Source organism: Falco punctatus (assembly GCF_963210335.1).
Source record: "Falco punctatus genome assembly, chromosome: 3".
NCBI lineage: Eukaryota > Metazoa > Chordata > Aves > Falconiformes > Falconidae > Falco > Falco punctatus.
Genome location: NC_137582.1, coordinates 105,560,616 through 105,577,522, shown reverse-complemented (window position 1 = coordinate 105,577,522; position 16,907 = coordinate 105,560,616). Strand labels below are relative to the sequence as shown.

The 16,907-nt window shown below is 49.2% G+C and overlaps 1 protein-coding gene across 16 annotated transcripts in view; it reads left to right on the top strand.

Annotated features, from left to right (window-relative positions):
• The window catches only part of CAMTA1 (calmodulin binding transcription activator 1), a 324,806-nt gene that overhangs the window by 66,419 nt on the left and 241,480 nt on the right, over positions 1-16,907 (top strand). For all 16 annotated transcript variants that reach the window (XM_080380161.1, XM_080380171.1, XM_080380173.1 and 13 more), the window contains one exon: positions 12,867-12,934. In XM_080380161.1, the coding sequence (XP_080236287.1) occupies positions 12,867-12,934 (68 nt within the window). The remainder of the gene's footprint in view (positions 1-12,866; positions 12,935-16,907) is intronic.

Genomic DNA, 16,907 nt, shown 5'->3' with positions numbered 1-16,907 from the left:
GTGGCTCTCGGTCTGACCAGCATCATCATTCGAACACAGCTTTTATCATGATTTAATATGTGTCTTTTAAGAAGGATTTTAATTCCCTGTTTGAAATAAGAAAACGCCATAAATCAGAGACAGAATCTTTTAACATTTACAGTTTTAAATGAATTCCTGTTGAGAGTCTCTTAAGCTAGATTTATATCTGATTCTGCATTGAACTGTGTCGTTATGTGGGACTGAAAAACTCTTACAAAATTAGGCATAATGCAAAAACATGCTGAAAAGACAGTTCTGCAGGAATGTGGAACATTATTATGTTAGAGAATATTGGAGTGAGGAATATGCAGAAAGGGGCAATTACCGTGGATATTTTCCTTTTAATGGACCTTGCACAGTTCTTTGGTGGAAGAGTTTGCTCCTGTCTCCTTGCAGGAAAAGGCAAATTGAGAAAGCGCTGATATTTTCACCTCATCTGGTGTTCTGGCATAGCTGCCTCATTGCAAAGGGCAGGACTTTGTGTCTCACCAGCGTAGGGGGAAGGAGGATGAGCCGGGCTGGAGGGGGATGCTTATGGCCAGGGCAGGATCCGCTGCTACCCAGGGGGCTGGAGGCAGAGGGCACCTGGCTCTGAGGGATCACGCGCGTGCTTGTTAGCGAGGCCACCGCGTTCCTCATCCACAGGGGAACGTGCACCAGGCTTCTGGTTCTTGATTGAATGAGAGCTGGGGCCAGCCGGGGCTTTGCTGTGGCGCTGGATGGAGATCTTCCTGGGTGGGCATCTCTCTAGCCTAGCACCACCAACTGCGATTTGAGACATGCATTTAGCAAGTGAGAAAAGGAGAATTGTGCGTACCGAGCCCAGCATCCTGCTCTGACCAGTGCTGTTCATTTTGTGTCTACATTTTACTCTCGGAAACCCCAACGGCAGAAATCTCTGCAGGCTCCCAGCCAAACGATGGTAGCAGCAGGTTGCACATACACAAACCCCAATGTTCTCTGCCAAAATGACCAGCAGTCCAGATTCTTACAGCTTAAAATCCACCGGCATCCTTCAGTCCCCTTGTTTATCGGAGCTGGAAGTGTTGGACTTGGCCGGCGTTGCATGGAGATACGGAATTGCCTTTGGTGGGAGAGCATGCTGGGTGGCACCACAGGAGGTGGTAGGAAGAGCTCCACGGATCTCCTCCGGTGCCTGCCCTGGGATTGCGCCCTTGATGGGGGTGCAGTTGTAGGTGCTTCCTTGCCTGCAGCAAGCTGCTGCTTCCCCTTAAAAATGGAAATTCAGGGTGTTTGACCTCTTCCAATTTGGATGGAAAATAAAAAGTTAAACTTGGTGCATTTGCTGATGCTGTGGTGCTTAAACCTGAATAAAGAGGAAAAAAAGATTAATAACACAGATACCGCCTGAGTACTACTTCAGCCACTGTTCTTCCAGCTGAAATTAACTCGGCTGTTCTATTGAAACAAGCCAAAAGAGCTAAATATTCTCAATTTGTCATCCTCAGTTGAAGAAGACAATAAAAATATGAGGTACTATCTGGATGATGTTTAACAATATAGCCCACGCGCCTTAGCTGGAGAAGAATGAGAGGTGAAGGGGGAAAAAATCCTGATGCGCAGCAATACCATGATATGTTTTGTAGAGAGATCCCTCGTGTGATGGCTTGGCTGGGCTCGGTGGGACACTGCTAGAGTAAACACAAAGTAGTTCGGTGGCAGAGTCACTTGGGACCTTATCTCTCCCAATCTGTATTTTTGCTGAATTTTTTAGGCAAAGAGCGCCCTTTGGTTTGCATTCAGCAGGGTGGGCAGCCTTGTGCTGCCCACAGAGGTAGGTTAGCAGAAGGTGACCTGCTCTGTCCCGCCGTGGTGGCTCTCGGTCTGACCAGCATATCATTCGGACACAGCACGGGGTTTGGTGCTCGATGGAGGAGAGCGACAGAAACCCGGGTGTTCCTCTTGGTCCTGTGGGAGCAGAGAGCAGGGCAGCAGCTCCCCATGGAGTATGGGGATGCTCTTCAGCATCTTCAAACCATGTGATTCTTCAAGTTGTGTAAAATAATTGAGGAATTTATTGTTGTGCTGCAATTAATGCGTCATAGGTATGTGCATCTTACTGAATTTTCTGGGTTTTTTATCCCACTGCATCTTTGAGTCTTTCAGGCCATGGAAGAGGAGTCCTGTTTGTGGTACTAAAGCAGCAACGGTGCCCAGAGAACACTTCGTGTCTTCCTTTAAATCACAGAGTTTAGTACAAGGTCATTTAAAAGAAAGAATAATAATAAGATAGTCATGTAATGATCTGTGGGTGTTTTCCAGTAACTAAAGATTGGGCATTATTTAATGTTGCTCTGTTTTACTGACTATCCCTCAGTTTGGGACTGAAATGGGAGATAAAATCTGTCCTAATCCCGTCAGGCACTGGCTGATTCAAGGTCTGACTTTGCTCATTCCTGTGTGTGAGGGTCCTTCCGAGCCGAGCGGTTCAGGACAACCATTGCCAAGTGCCTTTGTGCCCAGTTACGATCTTGCTGTTATAAAGACCCATCGTGCACTCCAGTTTGCTGTTTTCCGTGTGCATTTGGCAGGTGGAATTGCTGAGCAGATCTCGTATAGCTGTATCTGTCAGCCACCGCCTAGTCACTCAAATGTTTTGGTTTTTCTTCTCATTTTCGTGTGTTTTGGAGAAAATTATTTCTCGTCTGAATCCAGCTTCTTCATACTAGGTTTAGCCTTGAAAATAAAAGCATTTAACCGTCTGCTTGCTACTTCCCAGAAGTGTGCGAGTGACGAGGGCTCGCCGCTGTGAGCCCTGCTGTGCCGAGCGGGATGCGATGCCTTGGTTTAGCTGGGCTGAGCCTTACGAGCCTCGACAGCCCCCGCGGCCTTTTCCTGCTGGTCATAAACCATCTTCAGCAACTTCTCAGATTTGAATTTCAATGCAAAGTGTAGCAGAGCGGGCTGGAGTCTTATGTGTGCTGGGAAAAGATCTGTGAATGAGGTCTAGCTGGGATCATGTAAAATAATTCATAATTATTAATTATCAATGGAGAGCATCTGATTTTTCTGGGGTACAGGAGAGTGGCTGTGAAGCAGAGTTGCTATGGGGCAGCTTTATCTGGATGGATGAAGTTCTCCATTTCCATGAAATCTCCCTGGAAGGGTTTAGGCGTGGGTATAAACGCTGATGTGGCTCTGGTTGGGATGGTGTTGGCTGTGCATCTGACCCTTTTTATTATCATCATCATATTTACTATTATTATTTAATAATACATTATTAAACAACAATACACTAAATATATAAATATATCACAATATAATGTTAAATAATGATGATAATGGTAATTTTTTTTCCTTGTGCACTTCTGTCTCTCCTGGTAAGTTTTCTTTGGGCATGTGTCCAAGCCTGTTAGAAGCTGGTTTTTTTCTGTTGTGCTGAGGCTGCTGTTGGTTCCACCCTTCTACTCCTTTAACTTCAGGAGCGATGCCGAGCTGCTCAGGTGTTGGAACTTGAGGGGCAGCCCTTGCGGCAGCGCCCTGGGTACGTGCTGCCCTGGAGTTCCTGCAAAACGCGTTCGCAGTCAGATGACTTGATCCGCTATTGGAGCTCAGGATTCCTAAATGTCATCCTATAATGTCTAATTAAGGTTGCAGTTTGAAGACATCATGTACTTTAATTGAAAACTGTAAGAGTAATCTATTCCATTTTTTTTCTGTTAAATTAATAGTGTGGACCTTTAGCAGATGGTTAGCGAGACGCTGTTATTAATGAAAACATCCCACCGCCTGCAATCCAGCCGCTCGTCACCATGCGCAACGCGGAGAAACAAGGCGTACATCTCCCCAACCAAATGCATTTTCCACTCCGTGGCTTTATTCTCCTGCGGTGCCAATTAGCAGTCCCCGGGCTGCTGTTGCGCCTCTTTTGCAAGATTTAAGCTCTGCAGAGGTGTTTTCTGCCAGGCGAGGCTGGGCGAAGGAGCTGGCAGCAGCCAGCGGGCTGCAGTTCGTCTTCTGCGCTCTGGTGAAGGGAAAGCAAGAAACACTTTGGGCCCCCAAAACTGTGGGTTTTTTTCATCTGTTAGCGCAATAGACCAAGTGGTTTGGCTCAGGCCCTTTAACGATACTTTCACGGGTATAATTAAGTTCCTCTGCTGTGTGCAAGTGTGCACTGCGTTCGTAGGGGTGAGCTCTGTGCCCCCATGCCCCATCCTCGTGGGTGAAGGTTACCGGGTTGTGTTCACCAGCCCCAGGTTTGGTCAGGAATCTTTTGTTCCTCCGCTTTACGCTTCCTCTCTCCCTCTCCCCTCTCCTATTGCCGCTTCCCAGGGGGGCACGTGGCAGCAGTGGAGACTGGGGAAAGCTGGAATATTTATCGCTGTCTCCTACGCAGAGGCTCTAAAACAGCTTCTGCAAAATAAATCTCCTTTAAGACCCTTCCGGAGCAGAGTTTGGCTTATTGCTCTAGGCATAAAGAAAAGCCTTTTCTTCCCCAGGCGACTCGCCAGGACCCCCAGCAGCGTTGGCCTGGGAAGTCACCATGTCCTGGCAACTTGTGGGTTTTCCTGTCTGCTGGAAAATGGGCATTTAAAAACCAGCCACTTGCTGTGGGAGCTGTGGTGCGGAGCGCAGGGCAGAGGAGAGCATCCTCGCGTAGATGCCATCAGGCGCCTGATGGAGAAAGGCATCCCCAGGGCGAGAGCATCACTCCAGGATGGAGGATGCTTGGAGGGAGGACCCTCAGGGATGCAGGGATCCATGTTTCCCAATAGCACCTCGTCTTTGTGGAGGAGGAATTTGTATCAGCTCCGAGGAGGTGGAGTTCGAGCCCCTACGAGGCAGGGACCTCATTACAAAGCGGATCTCCCCCAGCTGAGGGTGCGGAGGAAGCTGGGGTTGATGCTGGTGGTCCGCGTGGGGGACCGGGCGCAGCAGAGGCTTTGTGCACGGCAGCCCCCGCACCCCCTCCCCGGACAGGGCGCCCCTCTGTGTGGCGGCGATGGTGAATGATCCAATTAGCTGCAGGTATTGATGCTAAAACCCAGCTTCCATCTAATTAGACAGAACTTTAGTACAACTACTTACTCAATTAGAAAAATGTGTTTAGATGAAGTTTTAGTTTATTTTTGTCTTTAATTCCACCCGGATGGAAGAGGGAGTGTAGTAACTGGAAAGCTTGCTTTTGGGTGCCCTGCGTCAGGCACCAGAGGAGGTAACACTGCTTCCCACCCTGCATTTCTGGGGACGATTAGAGCAAGTCCCGCCAAAGACCAGCTGCTGCTGTGGGGCTGGGTGGGTTTTGGGAAGAAAATTCACAGCGCGCTTTGGAAAAGCAAAGCCACACAAGTCCAGCCTGACAACCTGCTCTGGCTTGCCTTGGCAAAATGCAGCACTAGGAAACCCCTTCCCTCTGGCTTCCATCGCTGATGCAGGCTGTCCCTAACGCCATCGTAATATTTGGGTTTATTTCCCTTCTCGGCTTCAGAGTGCGCAGCCCAGCGTTTTAGCTTTAGAAAGCTGCAGGTGGGTAAACGCTTCAAGACCGACCAAAAAAAAAAAAAGCACTGCCTGCAGAAGGAAGTAAAACATTCTGGTTTAAAAGGGTTTTTTTTTTTGTTGCTGACGGGTATTTGTCACCGGACGGCAGCCTGACCCGCGTTTCTCTGCAAAAGCTTTGCTGGCTTTGCTCTTGCTTCTGATTCCCCCCCAGCTCACCATGCGACATCCCTTTGCCACTGTGTTGCTATTTTAGGCCAAACAACTGGACGAATGAAATGGTATTGCAATTTTTGTTCCAGTGATGCGAAACAAGGTAGTGAGAACTTGCTCTGTGCGGCTCTCAGATCAGTTTGTAGTTGTAATATTCAGAATATTAATGGCTTTGAGAGCGGGGACGGCTGGAAAATGAAAACGGCTTGATCCCAGCTGAGAAGATGCTGCATAATCAACATGAATTTGTATTTTCATTTCAGGGTGGAAGGACGATAAGGAAACGATGGGCTGGAATTTGTCTTTATAGCAGCGAGGACATGGAGATTTCCTAAGAGAATAAATGTGCTTGCTTAAGAGATCGCAACTTTATTAGCTCTGTGGTATAAATCCAGAGATGTGTACAAACTCTCCTGCTTTCTCTTAAAACATGCATATATTTCAAGCTTATTAATTTGGATGTGTATAATTCATACGAAGGAATAACTTGAAATTCAGACTTGTGGAGGGTTTTTTTGGGTGGTTTTTTTTTGTTTGTTTTTTTTTTTTTTTTTAAAAACCAACAATATAGTGGTGTATTACTTTAAGACCAGCCGAAGCTACCTGGTGTGGGGAATCCTATTTGGGTTCCAGTTTTTCTTTTTCTTTGGAGAAGTCGGGTGGGAGTTGCTGCTGCCCTTGCAGCGACGCAGGGATGACCTGGCGGGGGTCGAGCTGGGAGGAGCGGGCTACCACCTGAATGCGTGGCTTCAGACAGCCCCTCGGCAGGGCTCAGGGCACCGGTGGTCCCTGGTCCTTGTGCCAAGGGGTGCCTGCGCTGGGGGTGCCAGGTGCATGCCGTGGAGGTGGCTGCCTGCCGGCTCTGCCCAGGGATGCCCCTGCAGCCTTGCTGTCTCCAGAGCTCGGGAAGCCAAGCTGGCACGAGCGTTTGCTCGCCCCAGAGCTCGGGGTGCCGCCTCTTCTCCCCGCACCTTCCCCGTGGGGCAGGATGCTCCGTCTGATAGCATGGGCAGGAGCTGCGACTGCGACCACCTCCTGAACGCGTCCGTCCCATGCAGTAGCATTGCCTCACATCTCCTCTGGGCTGGAATTCAGGTTCAGAGATGTCTCCTGTCAGGCTGGGTTATTTGTTGCGAATTTCAGAGCTTTTTATTATAACTTGCTCTTGCAATGTGTGTGTTCTGCTGCAAGTCCTTCAGCCCAGAGCAGAGTCCGCAGCTTTCCTGCACGGGTGATGGCTAACGGGGCTCTCCGCTGCTGCTGGTGTGTTGGAGCCCTGCCCGCCATCCCTGCTCAGAGACAATGTCCCATCTCACTCCCGTACCTAAAAACAAGCACGCAGGGCCACGCGCTCTGCATGAGCTGCTCGTGGTGCTGCCTGTCCCGTGCTGCAGCTCGTCCCCTCGGTGGCAGCAGGGACACGGGAGGTGAGATCAGGTCACCCGCGCTGCTGTGGCTCCGGCGGCTTTTGTCTCGTTGTTAAATATTGAAGCGGCTGAGGCGCTGCAGTCACGTAGCGCAGGGTGGGCAGCGTGGGGCTGGCGCAGCGTATGGGGCTGGTGACGACGGCTGTGCGTCCCACCGCTCGGTTCGCACGAGGCTTTGGTGGTGCAGCTCGGCACGGGCTGTCGGGGCGAAGCTGGAGCAGCGACAACGGGGACATCACCGGTGGCAGCCACCTAGAGATGCTGTAGCCTGTGCGTGTCCTGCCTGCTGTGGTTAACTTGGCTCTAGAGCTGATGGCTCTTTGGTGCATTCCAACTAATAATCTTAACAAACAGGGAATGCAAAAGAAAAGTAAACGTTCATTTATATAAAGTGCTTTCAGCCCAAGCAACGAAGTATAAATTAAGCTGTTGAATTATATGACCAAGTTTAGGATAAAACATCACTGGTGTGATTCCAGTGTTAAATTATCTGATTGCTTTATGGGGTACTTCCATTAGCTGATCAAATTAAACCTTTTTTCTTCGCCAGTGTCTCACAAGCTGTGAACGGAGGGCTCAGTCCCGCAGCGGGAGAGCCTGGCCCCAAGCGCTGCCGTGAAATCGGCCAGCAGGGTCATGGCAGAGCTGCGGCCACACAGACCTCGGCATTTCGACCTCCCTGGCGCAGTTTGCTCGCTGACATTCCCCAGGCTGGGCTCAGGAGGGGTGCGGGGCTGCGGGGGACACCCCGGCCTTGGTCTGCGGTGCCCTCGCCCGCAGAGATGCTCGTGGGTGGCCTTGGGGTGCGCCCCGTGCCCCTCGCCCTGGCTGCCGCCTCGGGGGGACGCGCCAGCCGCGACGAGTCAGGCGTTCCCGACGAACGCGCCTGTCCTTTCATTTCCTTGGCTGGCTCCGTAATTAAACAGCAAAGCCGAGCACGGGGAGCTGGGCTCTTCAAAGCCTGGCTCTGTCTCGTCTGACCTTGCTGGTGCCACGCTGCCTTTTGTTTGTAATCTCGGGCAAGAAGCAATGGAAAAAGGGTTTGATAGGAGACAAAAGCAAACAATAGCCTTGCTCCAAAGATACGATGAATGAGACGTAATTGAATTTTTTGGCGAAGACATTGATTTGACCCTCTAAGACACAGAGAGAATCATTAAGGGAATTAAGACACATTAAAATGCAGTTGTTTTGTTGTTTTTTTTTTTTTTATCAAAGGGCTTTTATTGTGCCTATAGTTTTGTTTTTAATTATTTAATGACTTTGTGTCTTCCAGTGATAAATCTATTTCTTCCCCCTTTTTTTTCAAAAGGAAAACCGGTGTAGGGGCGCTCGTCCCAAGCAACTGATGAGCACCGGCTCGTCATTAGCATCCCTGCTTGTACAGATGGGCACGCGTTTTGAAAAAAGCATCACTTGCAAACTGCTGATAAAACATCAGCATTACTCTGACCGTTTTCTTCTGGGCCTTTCAGGTTTTATTCTGCATATAGCAAAACCTCTGTAGGAACTGATTTAATGCAAGAAGCTGTGTGGGCTGTGGTGTTTGGGAGGAAAATTTCTAGACTTAGGCCACTTGGGGCAGGTCTGACCCTGGGTTTTGGGAGCGCCGAGGCTTCTCAGGAACCTCATCCTCGTATTTTGCATCTCACAGGTGGTGCTTTCCTCAGCATGCCAATGAATTTGGAGGAAAAAAAAGAGCTTTTTTGATAACTTGAGCTGCTTGGGCTTGCCCTTAGCTTGGTTTGGGCTTTGCTTGGAGGAGCTGCTTGGCTGTGGCTTTGTGTGTGCGTGCCGCCGGCATCAGTTCTTCCATGGAAAGCATCTCCTTTTGCTCCTGCCTCCAACCATCGGCTGCGCGTGCGGTAGTTGTCCTTTTTTTCTGGCAGCCCTGGATTATGCACTTTGCTGGGACTTTCCAGGGCAACAGATGCAAAGTTGTGTAGTCACAGAAAGCCAGACACTTAAAGAATGGGATTTAAAGGGGCTTCGCTGCTGGCAGCAGAGGAGCCTTCCCCAGCACATCCTCCCCACCCTGGTCCTCTGCATCCCATCCCTGGGACAGGCTTTCTCCATCCAGGCTGCGGGTGCTGACGCCAGGCATTTCACTGCTGAGCTCCTCTGCCCCCTGGGTCCGGAGCACGCCGCTCTGCTATCTATTTCCCTTAGAAAATCAGCATTTTGCTGTGCAGCACCAGATTTCGGGTTCACCCCAGTGCCCAGGACTTGCCTTTCGCTGGAAACTCGCCTCTTTGCCTGGCTTTGTGTGTGTGCGTGCGTGAGTGTTGGCCGCGAGCATCGCTGAGCATCACTGAGTCATCTGTTTCTCACAGTTCTGCTCCAGTTTGAGGTGGCAGACAGGAGATTTTTTTTTCTCCCCAAGTCTCGGTGCTCTGTAGCGACAGAAGTTGGCACATCAGTGTCAAACCATAAATAAGCGTTCCTGCTCGCTTCTCCCTACGCGGCGTGGGGCTGCGCCGCTGCTGTGGTGTTCAGCCGCCGCGGTGGAGCTCTCCTGGCACCAAACCTTGCTGGGGCTTGGCTCCAGCTGGCCCAGCAGCCACGTGAACTGGATCGAGGAGGCAACTGGGTAGCTCGTGACGCCGAGAGCGCTGGCCTCCCCTTGGCAGCAATGCCGAGATGTCCCGGTGAAGGACGCGGCGCTCTGGGCGATGGGGTTATGGGCAGGGCGAGCAGAGGGGGTTTGGGTGGGTTTTCCCTCCCCCCTGACTTGTATGCCAGTCCTTGTAATTCTGAGTGCTCGGGGCACGGAGGGCGGTGTGGAGGATCCGCTGTCTCTCTGCCATATGTGTTAATTTATAGCACTGCCATGAGTGAGATCTGCCTCGTTATCCCAGGTATTTCCTCTGGAGGAGGGAAATCAGGCTGTAATATATCATTAAGCAGAAAGCCTAGGGGAGCTCCTATCCTAGTTGGTGCGAATCCTTCTCTTATCCTGTTAGAAGAATTGAATTATACATTTTGAGTGTTCGGGAGATCCAGCTTGCAGTCTGGTTGGAGCTGCAGCTTTCCCTGCTGGCACAGCAGGGTCCGGGAACGTGTGCGGGTGTTTCGGTGCAGCGTTGGTCCGCAGCGTGTGCTTTGCTCTGCCCAGATTCGCAGAGCAGGCCCGGGCTAGCGGCGTGGAAGCAAAAGTCCTGCCTCCAAACGGAAGCATCTCGTTGCCGCAGCTCCTCCCATCAGCGGTGGTTTTGGGACGATTTCAAGCATGCAGGGTCCGGGCGGGCTGGAAGGAATAAAAGTAAGCAAGCCTTGGGTAAGATGGACATTCATTCACCTGAAATACTTCAATTTTCTGCGCTACAGCAGTATAGTCAGCCACAAAAGTTAAAAATGGCTTTATATTCTCCTTACGGCAAGTTGATTTTTAGTAGGACTCGGCAAAATCCCACGCTAATCTGAGCACACACCCCCACACCCAAACCTGCCTATTTTTGTGGGATTTTGAGGGTGGATTGAGTCGGATCCACCTCTGCGTTGAAGGGGTTTATTTCTGTAAACGCCTGTTCATGCAGACCATCTGCCGCGAGCGTCCGGGGGGCTTGGGTGGTAGAGAGGATGGGGAGCGCTTCTCCTTCGGCACTGGTGCCTCTGCCTTGGTGTCCCCAGAGCTCGTCTTGCTTCAAGGTGCGAGATGACGCAGATTTGTAACATAGCAAGTCAAGGACATAACGTGGGATGGGTTGGGAATAAAATTCTGCAGACCACAGCACATTTCATGGAAATACTGTACTGGCTTGAAAAAAAAAAAATAATAAAAAAGCAGAGATCTTGCTTCATATTTTCTAAAGAATTTTAGATGCAGAGTATTTTAATTTTTTTGTATATATATATATATGCATAAAATCAGTGGTTGGCTCCTACAGCTTACACCTTGCATCAAAGCCATGAGTTAATGCGGCATCAGTGGCTCTTGTGGGGGCTGATGGGCGATGCCTCTGTGGAGCCAGCTGGAAATCTGGGGCCAGACCTTCCTGGCCGTGCAGTGCCCACATTCTAGCACTTGCATCCGAGTCAACCGCAGCTCCTGTCAAAGCACGAGGTTTGGTGTTCTCTCTGGGAAGGTCGCGAGCAAAGATGCTGTGCCAGCAGCCACCGTCCCAGGGCTGCACCGGGGTATTTTGATACTGAATTTTACACGGCAATTAGCCAGAAATAAAAAAGAGGTGTTTTCAGAGCCTCGTGGTGCTGCTTCTCCTCCTGGCTCACGTAGAAGCGGTGCTGCTCCCATCGCCTGCTGCTACGGTAATCGCTTAAAACTGGGAGACAAGGGGTGCGGCGGTGGATTCTGGGAGAATTTATTTGCAGTGTAAACATGTTGGTCAGGAGTCATTAATATGACATTCACACAACTCTAATAAAGTACATAACACGGAGATCTGGCACCGCTGCAATACCCGGAGGACATTAAGTATGAGTCTTAAAACCAAGAGTATTGGAAACAAGATATTTTTACGTCTCGTTTGGGAGTAATATAATTGCGTTTTGTGGCTCTAGCAGATGCTTGGGCCAGCTGGTTGGAGAGCATTGTGGGTTTTTTTAGCTTTGGTGCTATACAGCTACAACCCTTATATAGAACTATCTTTAAAAAAAAGAAAAAAGAAAAAAAAAAATCTCCTGGTTGAAAGACCCGTTTCTGATGTGTGCATTCCCTTCATGATGGCACAGCCTGTAGACACTTCTGTTGCAGTGGCTCTGGATGTTAAACTGCATGTGGGTTTGGGGTCTAATTTGAGGCAATTAAACATTCAAGGCAGTTTCACTGACCTTTCTGCAGAGTTTTTGCTGTTGTAGGTCTCTCTGAGAGGGAGACTCTGGACCTGGCTGGGCGGCGGTTTTTGGAAGAGAACCATCAAAAAACTACGTACTTCTGAGTCTATCTTTGGCAGGGGGTGGGGGGGAGCTTGTTTCCAGCAACCTGTGGACTTCAGCCCCGGGGGTCCTTGGCCATCGCTAGGTGTCGGGATGTCACTGGTGTGGTGACAGCAGCCATCATGGTTAGGGACAGTCACTGGTCCCGCATCTCCTGCGGCATGCATCGCCCCGCTCTCTGCCAGGGCTGCTGGCGATGCTCAGCCTGCCTGCGGTGGGGCCGCCCCACAGCTGCTCTGGGTTCGTACCAAGGAGACTGATGGGCGACCATTCCACGTTCATCAGGCATACGTACAAGCACCGCCGTGAATTATCTCGCCGGAGCTGATAATTTCCTGCAAACAAATCGGTTCTGATCTGGAAGTAATCGCCCGTATCATTCCTGCAAGTGGGAGCGATGACTTATGTTGATGTCACCCGCTGGCTTTTTATGGCAACAATTAATAATTCAGTAATTCTCTCTGCAGTGATGCTGTTCTGTTTATAAATATTTAATTTAGCTTCCCGTGTCCGCGTTGTCGCTGCCCTCCCCTTTGCCTCCTGACGTAACACCAGGCTCTCGGCGATGCTGCAGTCACCGCAGTTAACCAGCAAGTTGTCTGTGCTGGAAAATGTTAATGCCTTTCCTCATTTGCATCTCTTCCTTACGTTAGTTAAGTCTGGCTTTGGTGGCGTGAATACGAACGTTGACCGAGTGTGCCGTTTCAGTCAAAACCTGATTTAAGCTGCAGACCTAACCCGGGGCTGGGCGGCTCCTGGTCTCTGTTATAAAACTTTTTTGTTGTAAAACTTTCCAGTTTCCAACACAGCCATGGAAATAACTCTTTTTTTCTTTCTGCGTTTCTCTTTCAGGAAATTGCAGCTTATTTAATAACGTTTGAAAAGCATGAAGAATGGCTAACAACTTCCCCTAAAACAAGGTAACGTTACTCATGCTTCAGCCCATTGACTCATTCTCACTGATGACTTGACTTGCTAATCAATGCGTTGGCCACCGAGTGAAAACTCCCAGTCATGCTTGACGGCTTGTGACACCAAACTCTCATTAATTGACTTAATGAGCATTTTATTGAATGAAATCAGATTGATTAAAAATGGAACAGCTGCGATCTTGACAGGTTAAAGTTTTAACCCGATTGTTCAGGATTTAATTGTATGCCTTCAGATGAACGGATTTGAAAGCCTTTGGGCGAGGTTGCAGGCTATTTATCTTGACAGTGCTCCCTACAGCCTCCAGCTTTAAAGAACTCAAAAAGCGCAAAGCCCTCCCCTGTGTGCTCTGCCTGTTTAACATGCAGTCGCAGGGATTGTTTGCGTTTCGGTGTTTTTCTTGCTGGGGTTAAGTGTTTGATGGCGAGGAGATCCCAAAAAGCCGCATTAACAGACATGTTTGCAGTTTATTATTCAGTAAATGTCATGTCTTCTTCGCACTACCATAAATGTTTAACTCCTCTGCTCCCCTGGGAACCGAGACGTGAAGTTTCAGCTGTGGCTGTTTTCCTGCTGTTTTGGCCGCGTTCAGGCTCGCAAAGTTTCCGTACTAACGCAAAAAAAACAACTCTTGCTTTCTAATGTTGTGGGGATTTTGTTCTGTTGTTTTTTTTTTTTTTTCCCTTGTCTTCTTTTTCCCAATCTTTCTCTTTCCTCTTGAAAAGGGCAGGGTTGTCGGAGGGAGCCTGCTAGGACCAAGGTGGGAGAAAAGCCTTTTGTAGCATCCTGCATCCCATTGCCATCTGCTGCAGAGACCCGCTGCCAGAGGCGTCCGGGGCAGCTGGTGGCTGGGTTTGGCATCGCCTCGCTCTGTGCTTAGCAGGGGCAGAAATTATAGCGAGGCGCAAAGAATGGGTATTGCCTCTAACAAACAGTACGGATGAATTCCCCAGGTGTTCCATAGCTCCCAGCCGAGGAGAGAATGGAGGTGGAGGCGGGCAGTGCCGCAGCGGTCGGGGCGCAGGGAGGACCTGCTTTCCATGAAATACAGGGAATAGTGAGCTGTGTTATTTTAGGTTCCGTGGTTGTCCCCCCCCGCTGCCCCCAGTCTCTACTGTATTTTTTGTGACATCTTTAAATAATACATTTGCCTGTCATATTAAAATGTGTCTGGGATACCTGGAAATGGAGACATTTGAGACCTGACTGCTTTCTCAAATGGATCACCAAGACACACAGCCGCTGCGGTGGCTGAAGGGCCCTTAGATGGACCTTTCCCATCGACGGCAGCTGAGAGTCTCATCTTGGCGAGTGCATAAATGCTTTATTTCACTCCCCTTCTTGGCTGCAGGACAGCAGGTAATTTGATAATATTGGAGAAGGCTTTTTTCTGACCTGGTAATCCAAGTTTCAGAATTAATGCAAAACAATTTCTTGCTGAACCTTTGCCAGATAAGCCTATTACGCGGTCAGAAAACATTAACTAGTCTGGGTATACATGGCATCATTAAAGATAAGAGATTATACATGTTTTTGTAGCAGCGTCCTGTGATTTTTAAGAGTTGGTTTGCTAAAGGCAATGCACGAAAATAATTTTCTGATTAATATTACAATACCTTCCTCCTGTGTGTTTACACTTGAAAGAAAGAATGTCCCAGGAGAAGAAAAGTTGTGACGGCTGTTCAAGGACCTTCTTAAATTGTTGAGTTAGTTTTCTTTCCCTTTTTTTTTTTTTTTAACATAAAAATTAATTGGAAGACTTAAATGCTGAGTTCATACAATCGGGGCTCTCAGTTTTACAGAATTAATGACATCGATCCGGCGCTGAACTGGAACACTCCCCATTCTTTGTGTGCCGGTGTGGGTGCCACTAATTTCATCTCAGAAAATTAATAAAAATGAATTGCACCACTGACACCTATGGAATTTCTTAATAAGATGATGTATAGCGCGATCCAAGGAATCGCGGCGAGGTGGATCGCTGTAGGGGGCACTGGGCGCGCTGGACGGCGGGTGTCAGGAGCTGGCGGCTGATGGTTGATGGTGGTGCCAGGTGGCGTTGCGGGCGGCCGAACCTCCCGGGTTACTGAGCCAATGCAGAAGGCGGCAAAAGAGGGAAGAGTTTGTTTCGAGCCATTTCTGAATGCCTTCATTGCTTTCTCGTAAAGACGTTCCCATGGTCCGTGGCACCAGGAAGGGGGTGGCTTTGGTCAGGGGTGGAGGAGGAACCCTCTTACGATGCCGCTGGGGGGGCATTAGGGGAACTGTGAGGAAGCCTTCAAAGTCCTCTGAAATTGCCTTTTGATGAAACTTCTTGTGGAATGACTCCAATTGGTAAAATACGCTAAAATAATATACTGGGATATTATTACAACAGTCTTCTGAGTGCTCCCGTTTATCAACATAAATTAACAAGTACACCTCGCAAGGCATCGACCTTGATGCTTCCTTGAAATGGTGTTTGGTTACTTGAGAATGTTCAGGATAATCCGCAGTGGGTATTCCAGTCAGCAGGGTGAACTGGGGAAGCTTTCTGCTAATGCAGCAAGGCTGAAGTATCTGACATTTCCAAGTTTAAATGCAAATCATGATGACCAAAAAAGAAATAAATAAAAATTACTTGACATTTGTGTATCAAGTAGAACTTAATTGTTATTTACATTGGAATTTCAATGACAAAGCTGACTTTTAGCCCAAAACCTGTTCAGCTAGTTGAAGATACTTTGCTTACCTGTTTCCAAGTGCCTTCTGTAATTACCGTCTTTATAGAGTATTTTAAAAATACGCTTGAGTGATCTGATGTAGCCTCACCTGTGTTTCACAAGCGAGGCTGGGGCAACCAAAAAGACTTGGCCATGCCCAGAAGCCGCGAGGTTAGTTTTCCAACTGGGAATGCAATGCCATGGGGGGTGAGTGCGCCCCTTCCCGCATCGCGTTTGCATCTCTGCTGCGCCTCCAGCAAAACCAGAGGGTTTTGGACGGGACGGAGACAAGCACCAAGCTCTTGTTTCTTCCCTTGCAAAACCCAAACGATAAATGTTTCTGGGGAAATGATGCGGGATGCTGACGCGGGGCTAAGACATCGCTCGTACCGATAGGCAAGCGGCTGGGGAAGTTCCCAGATGCAGGTTTTTCAGCCCGGGAAGAGCTCAAATGCTGTTTTTAGGCAGTGAGACTTGGCAGTGATTAATATTTCTGCAACTAAAAAGGTTGGGCAGCAGCCTGCTCCTGCAAATCTGTAGCGATTTACATGCGCTGTCAGTATGCATTTGGGGTAATTTAGTTTTACTTCTGCTACCTGCGGGGTTATTTTTAGCACTTTTATTCCCCTCTCCTGGCTTCAGGAAGACAAGTGTGGCTTTTGGTGTCGTGGGGAGGGACAGCAGCCCAGGCAGCGTTTCCCGCTGATGAATCCCAACCTAATAAATCACGAACTCATCGGAACCTGGTTCACGACAGCGGTGCCACAACAGAACTGGGCTGAGCCGCATTTGCGTGGCTGGTGGGAGCGGAGAGGGCTCGTCCCCGTGCTAGGGCGATCCCTTTGCTCATCAGCCTGGGGTCCAGGGAGGCTGGACCCAGCGCGAGTCCTAAGAATGTGCCAGGGTAGCAAAGAGCAGAAGAATAGTCACCTGGCTTGCTTTTGTCATAGACATTGTGTCTTGGAAAGGACCGCTCTGCCATTCATTGCTGATGCTGGTTGCTAGAAGGGGGGTGCAGATTACATTAGACTGGGTAGAAATAACTTTTCCCCATTGAACATGCACTCACAACCATCGTTGTTTTCCTCCGTTGCTTTTTTTAGCAGTTTTTGCTGGCTTCAGAGTTTTGAAATTTCCCGAGAAATTCAATTTGTTACATTAAATGTGGGCTGGTGGCGGGGCTGGAGCGGAGGGTACCAGCCCGCAATGTGATTTAGAGGGAGCGTGGCAGGACCTGATGTGATTATTGTTTTAGCAAAAC